The 14,490-nt window shown below is 38.5% G+C and overlaps 1 protein-coding gene across 2 annotated transcripts in view; it reads left to right on the top strand.

Annotated features, from left to right (window-relative positions):
* The window catches only part of mcm9 (minichromosome maintenance 9 homologous recombination repair factor), a 32,368-nt gene that overhangs the window by 14,281 nt on the left and 3,597 nt on the right, over positions 1-14,490 (top strand). For both annotated transcript variants that reach the window (XM_053489089.1, XM_053489088.1), the window contains 10 exons: positions 2,862-3,178; positions 3,269-3,350; positions 4,893-5,093; positions 6,934-7,059; positions 8,277-8,396; positions 8,484-8,658; positions 10,169-10,371; positions 11,846-12,049; positions 13,678-13,760; positions 13,983-14,128. In XM_053489089.1, coding sequence (XP_053345064.1) covers positions 2,862-3,178; positions 3,269-3,350; positions 4,893-5,093; positions 6,934-7,059; positions 8,277-8,396; positions 8,484-8,658; positions 10,169-10,371; positions 11,846-12,049; positions 13,678-13,760; positions 13,983-14,128 — 1,657 coding nt within the window. The remainder of the gene's footprint in view (positions 1-2,861; positions 3,179-3,268; positions 3,351-4,892; positions 5,094-6,933; positions 7,060-8,276; positions 8,397-8,483; positions 8,659-10,168; positions 10,372-11,845; positions 12,050-13,677; positions 13,761-13,982; positions 14,129-14,490) is intronic.

Genomic DNA, 14,490 nt, shown 5'->3' with positions numbered 1-14,490 from the left:
ATTAAAGCTCTGGCTTTATAAAAAAAAAACGTTACCTTTGCTGTCATGATCTGGTCTGGAATCAGACTGAAAATAGCTGCAGGTTGTTCTTCACTCAGGGACATGATGAGAAAATAATGGACCGTCTATAAATAGCACAAAAAGAGAGAGAGCACGAGCGAGCAGGTGATTATCAGACGGCAGCTCAGGTCTGATTGTGCTGAGGACAAGTGCTGTTCAATTGGCCTTGACTCAAGGACGTAGTTACACCTTTCTCTCAGTCACATCTGCAGGGCCAAGTGCTGTTTTAGGAAAGACAAAAAGCCATACGCATGTGAGGGTTTTATTTCTTTTTTTTCCCCTCCTTGTAGGAGGAACAGAGAGCAGAGCCTTTCATCCCTGATGACGATTGTGTGGTGAAATATTGCTCTGAATCACAATGAAGCAAAGCTTTTCTTTTTTTTTTTTTTTTCCCAGCGCCATTTATGTTTCTCCGCACGTGGGATGGAGAAGGGACCGGTGTCACCTGTAATTACAGAGACACTCTGTACTCCTACAGATAGCAGGACGTGCAGTCATTGTTGCATCATCGTTTCCTTCAGATTCGTTTTGGGACTTAATACTTAATGCGTGTGCTCTTATCTTGTTTTAATTAAAGTTATTAAAGCATGCTTTGATTTGTTTAACAGCGCCAAACTTATGAAACACTTTCAAAGTTACTATAGTCGTTATTACCATCAATGAAGCAAAGTGTATTATGGGTTTTTTTTGCATGTTTTCTTTTTCCTCCCATGGGCCAAGATCATGTCTTTAGAAGAGTTTACACTGCCATCTAGTGAATGCAGCAGTGTTGTAGTGATTTGATTTTATATTGTAGCATTAATCTTGAAATATAGCTTATTTTCTACTTGGAATGAAGTACAATTAGCGGGTCAAAACTATTTACTTTAAAGAAACAGTTAGTTTAAATGAAAATAAATTCAGAACATTTCTCCCTTTCTAAAAATGTATGTGACCCTGCACTCTGACCCCAAGATCCAGACAAACCAGGCTACGCAAAGAAAGAAAATATTTGCGGTTTCATGTTCTGTATATATGTGATAATTAAAGTTTGTCTGGAAGATAATAAACCAGCTTTAGTATTTAAAGAAGGCTTGAAGCATTACAGTAGTAGGGATGTTTACGATTTATCATCAGTGGATTAAATGCCTATAAGAATTTAACTGATAATGTTTGTTTTGCATTATGTTTCTCCAGCGCTCATGTATCTCGTAGCTTTACGCCACAAAAGGGGGAAGTTGCATCTCTGGGGATGTGCAGTATTTTTGTACTTTTACTTTCTACACCACACTCCTGTGGGCTACAAAGGTACTGTGAGACCAATTACTAGGGATGGGATGACATGCTTTTGTGTAAAGTTCAATGAAAACAATGCATAAGGTGCAGAAAACTTGCACTTGTTTTTTTTTTTTTTTTTTTTACAATTTTCTATTTAAACCATGGCAAAACCATGACCATCTTTATTTATAAAAAAAATACATAAAATAATTAAATAAAAATAAATAAAGTAATAAAAATAAAATACTTCCATACCCATGTATTTGATGCAGGTGGAGCATTTTCTATCCCTGTATTATCAGCATCACCTTTCACTGCTACATCTTTGTGCAAGTACAGTAGATGCCAGGAGACATCTACTTGTTATTAAATAAATTATTATTATTTTTTTAATTGCTCTGTTGACAAAGTATGGAACAGGCAAGGAAAATGTGGATGTGGATGACTATACAGTAGATGTCTATTCCCTTTTGTTCTATCATAACGAAAAAAAAATCTAACCGTAACTGATGATGTAATGAGACCGCAATACTTTTTGCGATATTTTACATTTTTTATACTTTTCCCAAACCCTACGTTTTCCCGGTTGTAATCAAGTTTAAAATAACCATGATGTCATTGATGTATAATTTAATGGTAATTGTTTTGTATAAAACAAAGCCAAGAGATTTTAAATACATGCCATGCCTTCAGAAACATTTTTCAATATTATTTCAATAGTCTTTCATTAAAAGTTTGGGAAGAGCGTGGAAGATTTAAAGGATTTAATAGAGGCCTTGTTAAAAATAAGGATGGCTGGTTTTTAATCTGTTCAAGCTTTATTTTAATTCTTTGGGCTTTATTTATGTTATGAATATATATAATATATAATATATACTGGTGGGCGTCGGTGTGTGTGATAGTCCATCCATCCATCCATCCATCCATCCCAATCAATCATGTTGGGATTTTGCTGTTTAACAGTTTAAATAAAACTTGGACCATGGAAAATGTGCACCTACTTTAATTAATACTTTTAACGTTAGTTAAAGTAATTGTAAATAGTAATTGTAGTCAACATCTGTGCAGCTCCTAAACAGGACTAAACCATTTTTGCACACTGCACATTTATGGACATTTGCACACAACCTAGACATTTATGGACAACTTATGGACGTGACACATCTACACATTCATGCATATATTTGCACTCTCCCTGGACTCTATTCTCTATTCTACAAATTCTATGTCAATTTCCACAACCATTTTTATATTTGTGCAGACAAATATTATATATTTTGTACAGCTAGGTTTTATGTATATTTTGTTCTTATCTTCAAAATATTTTGGCCTTTATTTCCAATAGCTAAAGTTTTTTATATTTTATTCTTATTTTATTTTATAAATTATTTCTTATTGGTAATCTTGTTTTTTAAGATCACGGACGGGCGAATTCAGGCATTTCACTGCATATCGCATATAGCAGTAGGTTTACAGGTGTACTGTAGATTGTGCAGCAGATAGTCTAATAAATTATCCATCATTAATTACGTCTGAAACTCCAGGTTTGCCCGTGTGCCCTGAGATGACCAGAGAGCACATCCCTAAGGCCCGGGACGTGGGCCACTTCCTGTCCGTCACCGGCACCGTCATCCGCACCAGTGCCACCAAAGTGCTGGAGTACCAGCGGGACTACATGTGCAATAAATGCAGGCACGTGTTCTCGGTGCAGGCTGACTTTGAGCAGTACTACAGCTTCACTCCGCCCAGCCGCTGTCCCAACGACGAGGAGTGCAGCTCCTTTAAATTCACCTGCCTCGCCGAGACAGACGCGCCACCGGCATCCTGCAGAGACTACCAGGAGATCAAGATCCAGGAGCAGGTCGGTACCTAGGCCGAGATGCATTGTGGGAAATCAAACCATCGTACTCCTGTCCGGTGGTTTTGATTGAGGTATGATGCCCTGTTGCAGGTGCAGAGACTCTCCGTGGGCAGCATCCCTCGCTCCATGCTGGTCATTTTAGAAGACGATCTGGTAGACGGCTGCAAATCAGGTAAACATGCCGTGCTCACAGGAAATGTTTTTTAAGCAAACTCCAAACTCAGTTCTTCCCAAATGAATTGTCTGATTACATTCTTAGCTTTTTGAAAGAGGTGAGATATAAAAAAAATGGAATAAATAAAAAACAGGCAATTAAGAGTGAAATAGACATTTGTATGTGCATCATTATGTCTTGTCTCTCACTCAGTAGGTACAGAAGGAACTTCAACTCAGAGTGATATTATCTAATATTGCTGCCTTTAAATATAAATTATTTTTTACCTCGTTCACATGGAATTTAATTGCGCCCTCATAAGCGTGTTTTTAAACAATGTACAGCGTCATCTGTTGAATTTTAAAATGAACTAAATTTTTATGTGTTGGTGTGAAGTTTGTGAAATGAAGGTGTGAGATCGCATTTATTAATTAGGCAAGGCAGGTTTATTTGTATAGCATATTTCATACACAATGTTAATTCAAAGTGCTTTACATAGAAGAAAAGAAAATAATCATAAAATGAAATAAAAAATAATAGCAATAAAACTTTTTAACGAAAACTTTTAAATTTAATTTAAAAAAATAAAAACAGTTTGCAATAAAACTAAACTAATTTAAATTAAATTTAAAATAAAATAGAAAACTAATTAAAGCTAATTAAAACAATTTAAAATAAAAATAAAACTTTAAAATATGAAATAAACATAAAATAATGCACTACTGTAAATTTCAAATGCACACTCATAAGCATGAGTACAGCGCCATCTGTTGATTTGAGATGAATTTTTTTTTATTGATATAAGGGCGTTTTCTATATGAAATTCAAAGTAGCGTCTCTTCTCCTCCTGTGAGACGGTTAAGATGAAACAAAACCTCGAGCTCGACCCAATACACCCGTGAAAAAAAACCCATTAAAATTAGTTCAGTAGTTTTTATGTGAAACAAAACAGACAAACAAAAATTCCACAAAACATCTTGAAGTGTTCTGGTACTCATCTTACGTTCCCCAAATAATTTTTTCGCAAATATCTTCAATATACAGACACGCCCATTTTACAGTTTTATTACATGTATAGATTCTATTAACCACTATTAATTTAATTTTATACGGTTTTACTTTAATGAAGTACAGTATATATACTAATTTATTATTAATGAGTATTAAAGGATAGAAGCTCAAATTAGGTTTATTTAATGATGTAATTAGAGATAATAATCTACATCGTACTTTTGATGCTACTGTACCGATAAAATCAATAAAATTTATTTTTACTATATGGACAAATTACTATACAACAAATGGTCGAAAGTATATGGCCACCTGATGGTTGGTATGTCCATGTTGGATATCCTGTTCCAGATTTATTCCTTTTGATGATGTTCTCCACTCCTGTGTAAAAGCTTTCCAATAGATTTAGAGTTTAACTGTGTCAATCTGTGAGAGCATCAGTGAGGTCAACCATTGATTCGCTTACTTTACCTTGGGTGATATATTGAATACAAAGAGCATAAATGTATCTTCACTGAGAACATCCCAGGTTATTGGTGTTTTCTCCAGGAGATGATGTGACGGTGTACGGGGTGGTGTGGCAGCGCTGGAAGCCGCTGTACCAGGACTCTCGCTGCGACGTGGAGATCGTACTGAAGGCCAACTACATCGAAATCAACAACGATCAATCCACAGCAGCGGTTGCGCTAGAGGACTTCCAGAAGGAGTTTGAGGAGTTCTGGGAACTTCACAAGAACAACCGTATAGCAGGTATATACAGTACTGTACATACTAAACATACATATACTGTATACACATCACACTCAATTCTTATAAAATATTCAAGATTCAAATAACTTTATTAATCCCAGAGGGAAATTGCTTATGCTCGGTTACAGGTGCTCACAGTTGTTAACTAAGAAAGGTAATAAAGAGTAAAGTTAATAAATAATAATAATAATAATAATCATCTTTAAAAAATAAAAATAAATAACTTCCTAAAACAGTAAGTACCATCAGAATATGACTCGAGACCACTTGTAAGTATTGCACAGTGATCTAGTATTGTTTATGTAATATTGTATTATTATATGTAATCTTGTATTACATATTTTATTGGGAAGTAGTGTTGCAATAATCATATTATTAATATGGTAAGGATTAATGTCCTGTTGTGTAACAGTTAGTGAAAAATCCACATACATGTGTATATGATTTACAGACAAGAGTTGTAAACTTTTATGGCCGTTGGGAGAAACTACAGACTGGTACTCCGAGGTGTCACCCTCCTTTATACACCTAACAACCACAGAGTCGTCAGAGAACTTCTGCAGATGTCATGACTCTGAGTTATATCTAAAGTCAGATGTATATAGGGTGAAAAAAAACGGAGACAGTACCGTCCCCTGGGGAGCTCCAGTGCTGCAGATCAAAGTCTCGGACATAAAGTTCTGTAGTCCAGTTCTGTAGTGGTGTTGAAGGACTGGAGAAGTCAAAGAACATCATCCTTACGGTGGTCCTTGGCTTGTCAAAGTGAGAGTAGGTACGATGTAGCAGGTGTATTATGGCGTCATCGACTCCCACAAACGGCTGATAGGCAAACTGAAGAGGGTCCAGAGAGGACTTCACCAGGGGACGAAGTGTATCCAGGATCAGTCTCTCGAACACCTTCATAATGTGCAATGTCAAAGCAACAGACCTAAAGTCGTTCTGGGCATAAGAAAATATACACTGAACTAAAAAAAAAATAGTGCTGCACAATTAATCACATTAACAATCAAAAGCGCAACATGGACCTGTACAGTTATTTTATCGCAAAAGCCTGCAGTTTATTACAAATAAAATGTGCTCGTAGTCTAAAATGGTCCAAGGAAAGGAATAGTTCGGAGGAAACACGTGATGGTCTTCAGTCCTCCCGACTGACTGGAAGTAGTAGCCTTAATTTGGAGCCCCCTAGTGATGGGGAGGAATTGAATATGAATAAATTAGGGAGAAAATCGGGGACAAATTCAAAAAAATGAATAAATAAAGTAGTTGGTTATTTTTATTAAATAATGTTGAAGTAAACAATAAATATTGGCAACCATCCTCTTGATGAGATCATTTGTCTCATTCTCCCTCTCCCCATTTATCTTCTACACTGCTTTATCCTGTATACAGGGTCGCGGTGGGCCTAGAGCCCGTCCCAGGAGACTTAGGGCACAAGACGTGGTACATCATGGACGGATTGTCAATCCATTGCAGGGCTCACATCTTTACGGATAAAAATTTAATTAGCTGTTGCAGAATATTGTTTATCTGTCAGCAAGAAACGCAGCTCACGTCACACAACACATGAATTCTCTCACAAAATGAAGAGTGATAAAGAGTGTCAGGCTTCAGCTTCACAAACAGAGGCAAGTGTGACTCGAGAGGATCCGTGACAGGTGCAAGAAAACCTACCGTGTGTTTTTTCTTTAGAAAACAGCACAAAGTGTACCTGGGGCCGCTGATGCATTGCTAAAGGTTTTCTCGCCGCATGTTTTAACTATCTGTTTGTCACAGCTTACTACACATTATGCAAGAATCTCATTTAGTTGTTTTTTTTCCTTTTTTCCTATGAATCCTAAAGGCAGGAATCAGATTCTGATGAGTCTGTGCCCCCAGGTGTTTGGGATGTATGTGGTAAAGTTGGCTGTAGCCTTGGTTTTGGCAGGTGGAGTGCAGCGTGTCGATGCCTCGGGAACGAAGGTGAGAGGTATGTGTGTGTTCCTCTTCTGAATTTCGTTTATATTGAACTTAGTACAGCCTAACACTTATTATGTGGTTATATGATTCCTGCTTTCTGTTTCACCCAAATGAGGATGGGTTCCCTGTTGAGTCTGGTTCCTCTCAAGGTTTCTTCCTATTGCCATGCTGTTCTGGCTAACTAATCAACTTTGTGGTGATAGCAAGAACTCTGCTGTACATTATTATTGTGTTGCACTGATTATTATTAAAATTTGGTAGAAATCTCAAATTTACCATATTTGAAAAGGCTTGCAAGCTGGGTTGGAACATACCCTGCAAGAGGGTATAGGTTTTACCCCCCGGGGGCAAGAGGCACCCAATTTCCCCATTGGCTTATAATTGGGATTTTGCCGTTTATCTATTCCTGTACCGTTCGTCTTTAAGGATTCTAGCACAGAGTGAGAATTTCATAGAAAGATAAAATTTAGCACATTTGAAAAGGCTTGCAAGCTGTGTCAGAACATACCCCGCACAAGGGTTTTACCCCCGGGGCACGACAGGTGCCCAAATTTGCCCCATTGACTTACAATGGGGAATTTGGTGCATGACTAGTCCCGTTCTGTTTTGCTAACTATATTAGCATTTTGCTAATAACATGTTTATCTTGAAATTAGCACATTGCTAGCATGACGTTTAGCTGATTATTAGCATAATGCTGATTGCCAGCATTATGCTAAGTACAGTACATTACCATATTGCTAGCAACATCATTAAAATGTCGCTAACATGATGCTAGAGTGTTTATGCATGTTGCTAGCATGACTCCACTGTTTTGCCACAGCAAGCACCACCCGCATTTTGTTCGGAAAATATATTTTTTTCAGAAAATGTACCTCTCTAGTGTTATACTTATTATTAGTTTTTTCTTCTGTGCAAAAACTTTGCCACGTATCTAGTCCTGTACTGTAGACCCGTGAGTAAGGTATTAAACCGTGCGGCTTATTCAGGAAATGGATGCTATGACATTTCTAAGGGGTGGAAGGTAATTTGCCCCCACAGTGGGCAATAAAAAATAAAAATAAAATCCCATAGACGTAACATGGAAACCAACTTTGCAAAGATTTTACAGAACTATAATATTTAACACATTTAGAGCCCATTGTCATAGAGATATGACTATATATATATATATATATATATATATATATATATATATATAATGTATTTATTTATTTTTTCGGGCAGGTGAGTCTCACCTCTTGCTGGTGGGCGACCCAGGTACCGGGAAATCCCAGTTTCTGAAGTACGCAACAAAAATCACGCCACGCTCGGTCCTCACTGCTGGCATCGGGTCCACTAATGCAGGTGCTGACTCAGCTGACTCATACTGCATTTACAGAAGTGGGCGGTCTAGTATCTGATACTCTGCCTGTGTGTGTTTTTGATTACCAGGTCTGACCGTAGCAGCAGTCAAGGACTCCGGAGAGTGGCACCTGGAGGCAGGAGCGCTGGTTCTCTCTGATGGAGGTCTGTGCTGCATAGATGAGTTCAACAGCATTAAGGAACACGACCGCACCAGCATCCATGAGGCCATGGAGCAGCAGACCATCAGCGTGGCTAAAGCTGGGTTAGCGACGTTCCGCGATGTATTTAACCTGCTGCAAACCGCTACTGCTCTTATACGTTTATTATTATACTGTGAAACCTCGGTTCACTAAGTCGGTCGTTCGTTTCGAAGTTTTGGTTCCGATCGTGAGCCGATTCAGTTAATCTGTTCTCTGACATTATGAACTATAATTAAATTTTGATTTGTTTTTATTTATTTCACAAAGTATGAAAAAGCCTTAATTGTACAAATATAATTCTGTTTTGTACAAAACAGATTTGTTCGGGCATCTGTGAACCGAGGTCCCACTGTGTTGCGGCATCAGGCTTTAATAAATATCTGTAAGTGAGCTTGACGATGCATAGAAATGTCCACATGCTCTGAAAACCGTGTTATCTACAGTTCCGTTAAGAAGTATCATCTGAACAAATCTGTGGCAAACGTATATAAGTGCAGCGAAGAAGACACAAATGTCTCCAGATACATTTTTAGTGAAACCGGCTGCCACGTACGAACCAGAGGCCAGGAAACAAAAAAAGGAGAGAAAACCCCTGAAGGAGCATGACCCAAGATTCTCCTTCCAAACTCTAACCTCGTCCACACCCATCTTCCTGCCCTTTTTTCCATTAATCTGACAGTAAAATAAAATCATGACAAAAGCTCATACTAAACACACACCTGATAACATTTTACTGATGGCAGATCATTGTGGATGCTGGGGATTTTTAAATTATAAGCGTGATCTGGCAGCCCTGACTGATCTCAGACGTTATTTAAAAGCTGCTGATGTGCCTGACCTGGAAATTAGACTGGCTCGCACACTGTACATTAACTTGATGTACTGTAGAATCTCATGAGTATGACAAATCACTATCATGGTAAAAATGACAAGTCAGTCTGATAAAGTTTCTGTGTCTGAAAAGGGGTTTTTAATAACACCTGGCTCCATACACACCCTGGACAGAGATTGGTTTTCAGGTTTAACGAGATGCATGAGTCGAGTGATTTGTAAACAGGACAGTACTAAGTGTGTCCTGTAGGCTTTATCCTCTTAGACACAAACGATTCCCAGTGCCATGTGCGCAGTGGTATTACTGAATTAAAAAAAAAAGCTGCATAATGAATCAAATTTTAATCTTAATCATGATTTTGACTCCCCACAATTAAATCAGCTAAATCAGATCAATCGATTATTGAAAATGCGTCTCTGCTGAGAAAGAGTATGATGCCGGATAAATGACAAAAACAGTGAGATACACCAATGAGAATATAAAAGAGTTGCACGCACAGATCAACCAGGCATTCCCACATGTTCAAGTTTCATAAGGTAAAATTTTGATCACACACAGTCTCAGACAGTGTGTAAAACAGTGTCTCCGAATTTTGTCTGGGCTCTGTGCTGTCCTGCACAGAAATGTGTTTTTGCAAAGTTTGAACTGTACTGTCACTGCCTTGTCAGATTCTGACTCTAAAAGAAAAACATCCATGATATCAGTCAACACTAACGATGCACGTTTTTCCTTACATACAGAATGGTGTGTAAACTGGACACGCGGACGACGATTCTTGCCGCCACCAACCCAAAGGGCCAGTACGACCCCAATGTGTCAGTGTCTGTGAACGTCGCCCTGGCCAGTCCTCTTCTCAGCCGCTTCGACCTGGTTCTCGTCCTGCTGGACACCAAGAACCCGGAGTGGGACAAAATCATCTCCTCGTTTATCCTCCAGAATAAAGGTTCATAATACTCGTGTCTCACATGTACTGACCACATAATAAATATTTTTAAGTGTGCTTTAGTACATGCTGCTTTCCCGACACATGTAGTTCGGCAGAATGTTTTTAAAACGGTAACTGGCCAATGTTGACATCCCCATTCTGAATACATGCTTAAATGAGATAAGAACACGAGAATCTGTGAAACTTTGACATGGCAATAAGGCTTTGTATTGTTTCACAGTACAGTACAGGTAGTCACCGACTTACAAACATACAAGCTCACATGTATTGTACACAAAATAGACACTGTAGCGCACCAGATACCAATATTTACAATTATGTAGAATATTTTCAGTGCGTAAGTAAATGTATAAAATGTCTGGTGTAATGTATGTGTGCATGTGTTTGTGCGGGAGAAATTAGTCGGCCTTACTGGTTGAAATGAAGCAGTCCGGAAACACGATAGAAAATATCTGTCCTGATGATGAATAGTCCTAATTTCGGAAATTCCCCAACAATATTGGAGTTCACAGTCCAATACAGTGGAGAACAGCTTTGAGACAAAATGGCATCCGGGATTCCCCTCGTGCAGAGACAACACTTGACAACACTCAATCGGCCTGAAGTACCCTGCTATGTATACTTTAAAGGGTGTTCACCCATGTTAAGTGTGATTCCAAACTGCAGGAAGTGAAAATGTTCAGTTCGAAAGAAACTGCAAATATTGTAGGAAACAAGTAAACAACAGGTCTTTACTTCACCGGAAAAGGGAATAAAAAAATGGAAGTTATACATATTTCAATGGTGTGTTTTATAATGGTATCAGTTTTTGTTTCAATAAGTATTTAATGTCCAAAGTGTAAAATATCCACAGCAACAGTGACTGGTATCTGAGGGTCTTACGTTACCATGGTAACGTGAGGAGGAAGCGACATCTGTGCTGGTGACTTTGGAGAGTGTTCCGAATGGTAAATTTTTTTCGAGGGAAGTTCCTTTCACCGACATTTCCTGCAAACGGGGCAGGGAGTAGGAAGCACCATGTGAAGTACACTTCGGAATGGGACACAGCCACTTTTACATTTCTAATTCACAGTAAGATTCATTTCCCTAGGTGCGGTTACAGGTTTTGGCCACATGATGGCAGTGCGGGGAAGAGGGAACAGATTATGTCAAGCAGATTGGTGTATTTTACATTGTATATTCGTGTCAAAAGGCGTGTCGCATTGTCGGATTTAAGAACAAATCGGACTTACAAACATGCTCCCAGAACGGAACTCGTATGTTGTGGACGATCTGTACAGAATACTGATTCTCAGATTCATAATGCCATGTGATGTGCACTTGGGATAAACTTATGGAGTATTTCCAGTGCAATCTCTTCAAACGTAAGCTCAATAAACATTTTAACTTTGTTTTAGCTAAAAAAGAGGAAAATTGCATGGCGGTTAATCAATTTTAATCATCATCTTTATTATCTTTGGACCCCGTCCAGGTGTTCCGAGTCAGTCTTCATCATTATGGAGTATGGAGAAGATGAGGGCGTACTTCTGTGTGATAAAGAGGCTGCAGCCGCGGATCACTCCGGACGCCAACTCCATCCTGGTTCGCTACTACCAGCTACAGAGACAGAGCGACAGCCGGAACGCTGCACGCACCACCATCCGCATGCTGGAGAGCCTGGGCCGTCTCGCAGAAGGTTTGTCCTCTTTATCTCTTTCTCTCTCTCTCTCTCTCTCTCTCTCTCTCTTTTTCTCATATTCACGCACACACAGATTCCTCTGTCATATCATCTCACTAATGATATTCATCATAGTATATACTGTACACCAATCAGCCATAATATTAGCTAATAATTATTTATTATCAATTATGTAAGAGTAAACTGGTGACAAGATCATGGACACCCAAGGCTCATTTATGTCTCTGGGAACTAAAGACAAACCTGTCTGTTAGCTAAATGCTGGAAAAAAACATGGCTATGATGGACTAAGTGCCCATTCATGAAGGGCAAAGAGTTCAGGGTTGTCAAACTGGCCTCCACATTCTTCACATCTCAATCCGATCAACCATCCATGGGATGTCCTGGAAAATGGGTCTGATCTATGGCGCTAACTTCCTGGTGTGAGATACACACCATTAGAGGTGTTTTGGAGTCATGCCCCAAGCATGCAGAGATGTTTTGGTTTCACAAGGGGAACCTACACAATATTGGCTTTAATATTATATTGTTTCAATTATATATTAAATATATATATATATATATATATATATATATATATATATGCTATGTATTAATATGCTATATTAATACAATTGAATTAAATTGAATTGAATTGTGGCTGATCAGAGTTTAAATACACTGATCAGCCATAACATTATTCAACAACATTCAACTGTTTCTCGAACTACATTAGCGCTTCTAATGGATCAGACTACACAGGCCAGCCTTTGTGCATCAGTGACCATTGTTCACCCATGACCATGTCGCCAGTTCACCGGTTTACCTTCCTGGGATTACTTTTGTTATGTCCTGCAGGTCTTATGGGATGTTCCTCGTCTGCAGTGGTCAGGACATACCCAAAGTCATCCAAGGAAGGAATACCGATGAACCGGGGTAGCTAAGGCTTACTGATAAGTAGTCCGATCCAGTAGAAGTGCTAGTGTAGCTCAAATGGAGGAAAAGGTTAATGCTGGTTCTGATTGTGGGGGGATGAACAGAAATCTATTCATCTCTTCTAAATTATCTGATTACTATAATTATATCTCGCATGAAACAGAGTCGGTTTTTGTTTTTAGTTTTGTTTGTATATTTTTAAATATATACAGCTATGGGGGAAAAAAACAATAAGAGACCACTGCAGCATAATTAGTCTCTCATGTTTTTTTTATTTCCTACAGGTGCATGTGTCGGTGAGATGAACATATTGTAAACTGCTGATAGTATTTCTCCTAAATTCAAAATATAACTATTGGTATTTAGAGTGTATATTTAATGAAAATGACAACAGGACAACACATCAAAATATGTTTTGACCCAAGATCATGCAGTATTTGCAGAGTTTTAATAACTAAAAAAAAAAATTGCAAATTGTGATAATGCTTTAGCTAAATAACATTAAGAAATCAGTATTTGTTGGAATAATAACACAGATTTGCAATGAGTTTTTTGGCATGCCCTTCACCGTTTTTTTTTACATTGCTGTTGGGTAACTTTATACCACTCTTTTTGCAAAAAAGCAAACAGCTCAGCTTTGCTTGATGGTTAGTTATCCAAGTCCATAATCATCATTAAAAGTTTTTTTTTTCTTTTTTATTCGTTTCCAGCTCATGCCAAGCTAATGTTCAGAGAGACGGTGACGGTGGAGGATGCAGTAGTGGTGGTGTCTGTAATGGAGTGCTCCATGCAGGTACGTTATGCAAACAGATGGGCTACAATTACATGTACTGTACATCCTGTACCAGGATACTCAATCCATTTTATCTAAATTTTTTTCTGAATATATGACTGATTTATTTATTTAACACAAAAATCAACAAATATCAAGCTTTTACCTTTGTGTCAGTGAGAACTTTTTTTTGCTATTAATACGAATCAGACATTTGGCAGCGTTTGTGTGTCTCGGCCACAGGGTGGTGCTCTGCTCGGGAATGTAAACGCTCTGCACACGTCCTTCCCTGACGACCCAGGGGAGCAGTACAGAAGCCAGTGTGAGATTGTGCTGGAGGGTTTGGGCCTGACTCACATCCTCAACAAGGAGCTGCGGAGGCTCTCAGGGTAAACCACATGATTATCCTCAAACCACCAGTAAATACACACATGACTCCAGACCAGCTGCTTCATCCTGCATGATGACTGGGAGGTGACATGAGGTTTCAGGGTTGTTCCTGCTCACCTGAAGTGTAATCATCATTAGGTGTAAAGATGGGTCATGTCATGCTGTGTCATGTTTTATAGGAAGCACTTTTTTGTCTCTCATTTTTAGTCCAGTCCCCACACCTGAGCAGTTTCTAAGGAATGTTTTTTGGTTTGTTTTTGTTTAAGCCACACAGTAATATATTAATCATTCAGGCATAAAAAAAAAACATTAACATAAGGGATGAACCAGTGAGAAACAGGGGAAGATGATCAGATTAGTG

Source organism: Clarias gariepinus, chromosome 27 (genome assembly GCF_024256425.1).
Source record: "Clarias gariepinus isolate MV-2021 ecotype Netherlands chromosome 27, CGAR_prim_01v2, whole genome shotgun sequence".
Lineage (NCBI taxonomy): Eukaryota > Metazoa > Chordata > Actinopteri > Siluriformes > Clariidae > Clarias > Clarias gariepinus.
Note: the sequence above shows the minus strand (reverse complement) of the source record. Positions and strands in the feature narration are given on the sequence as shown.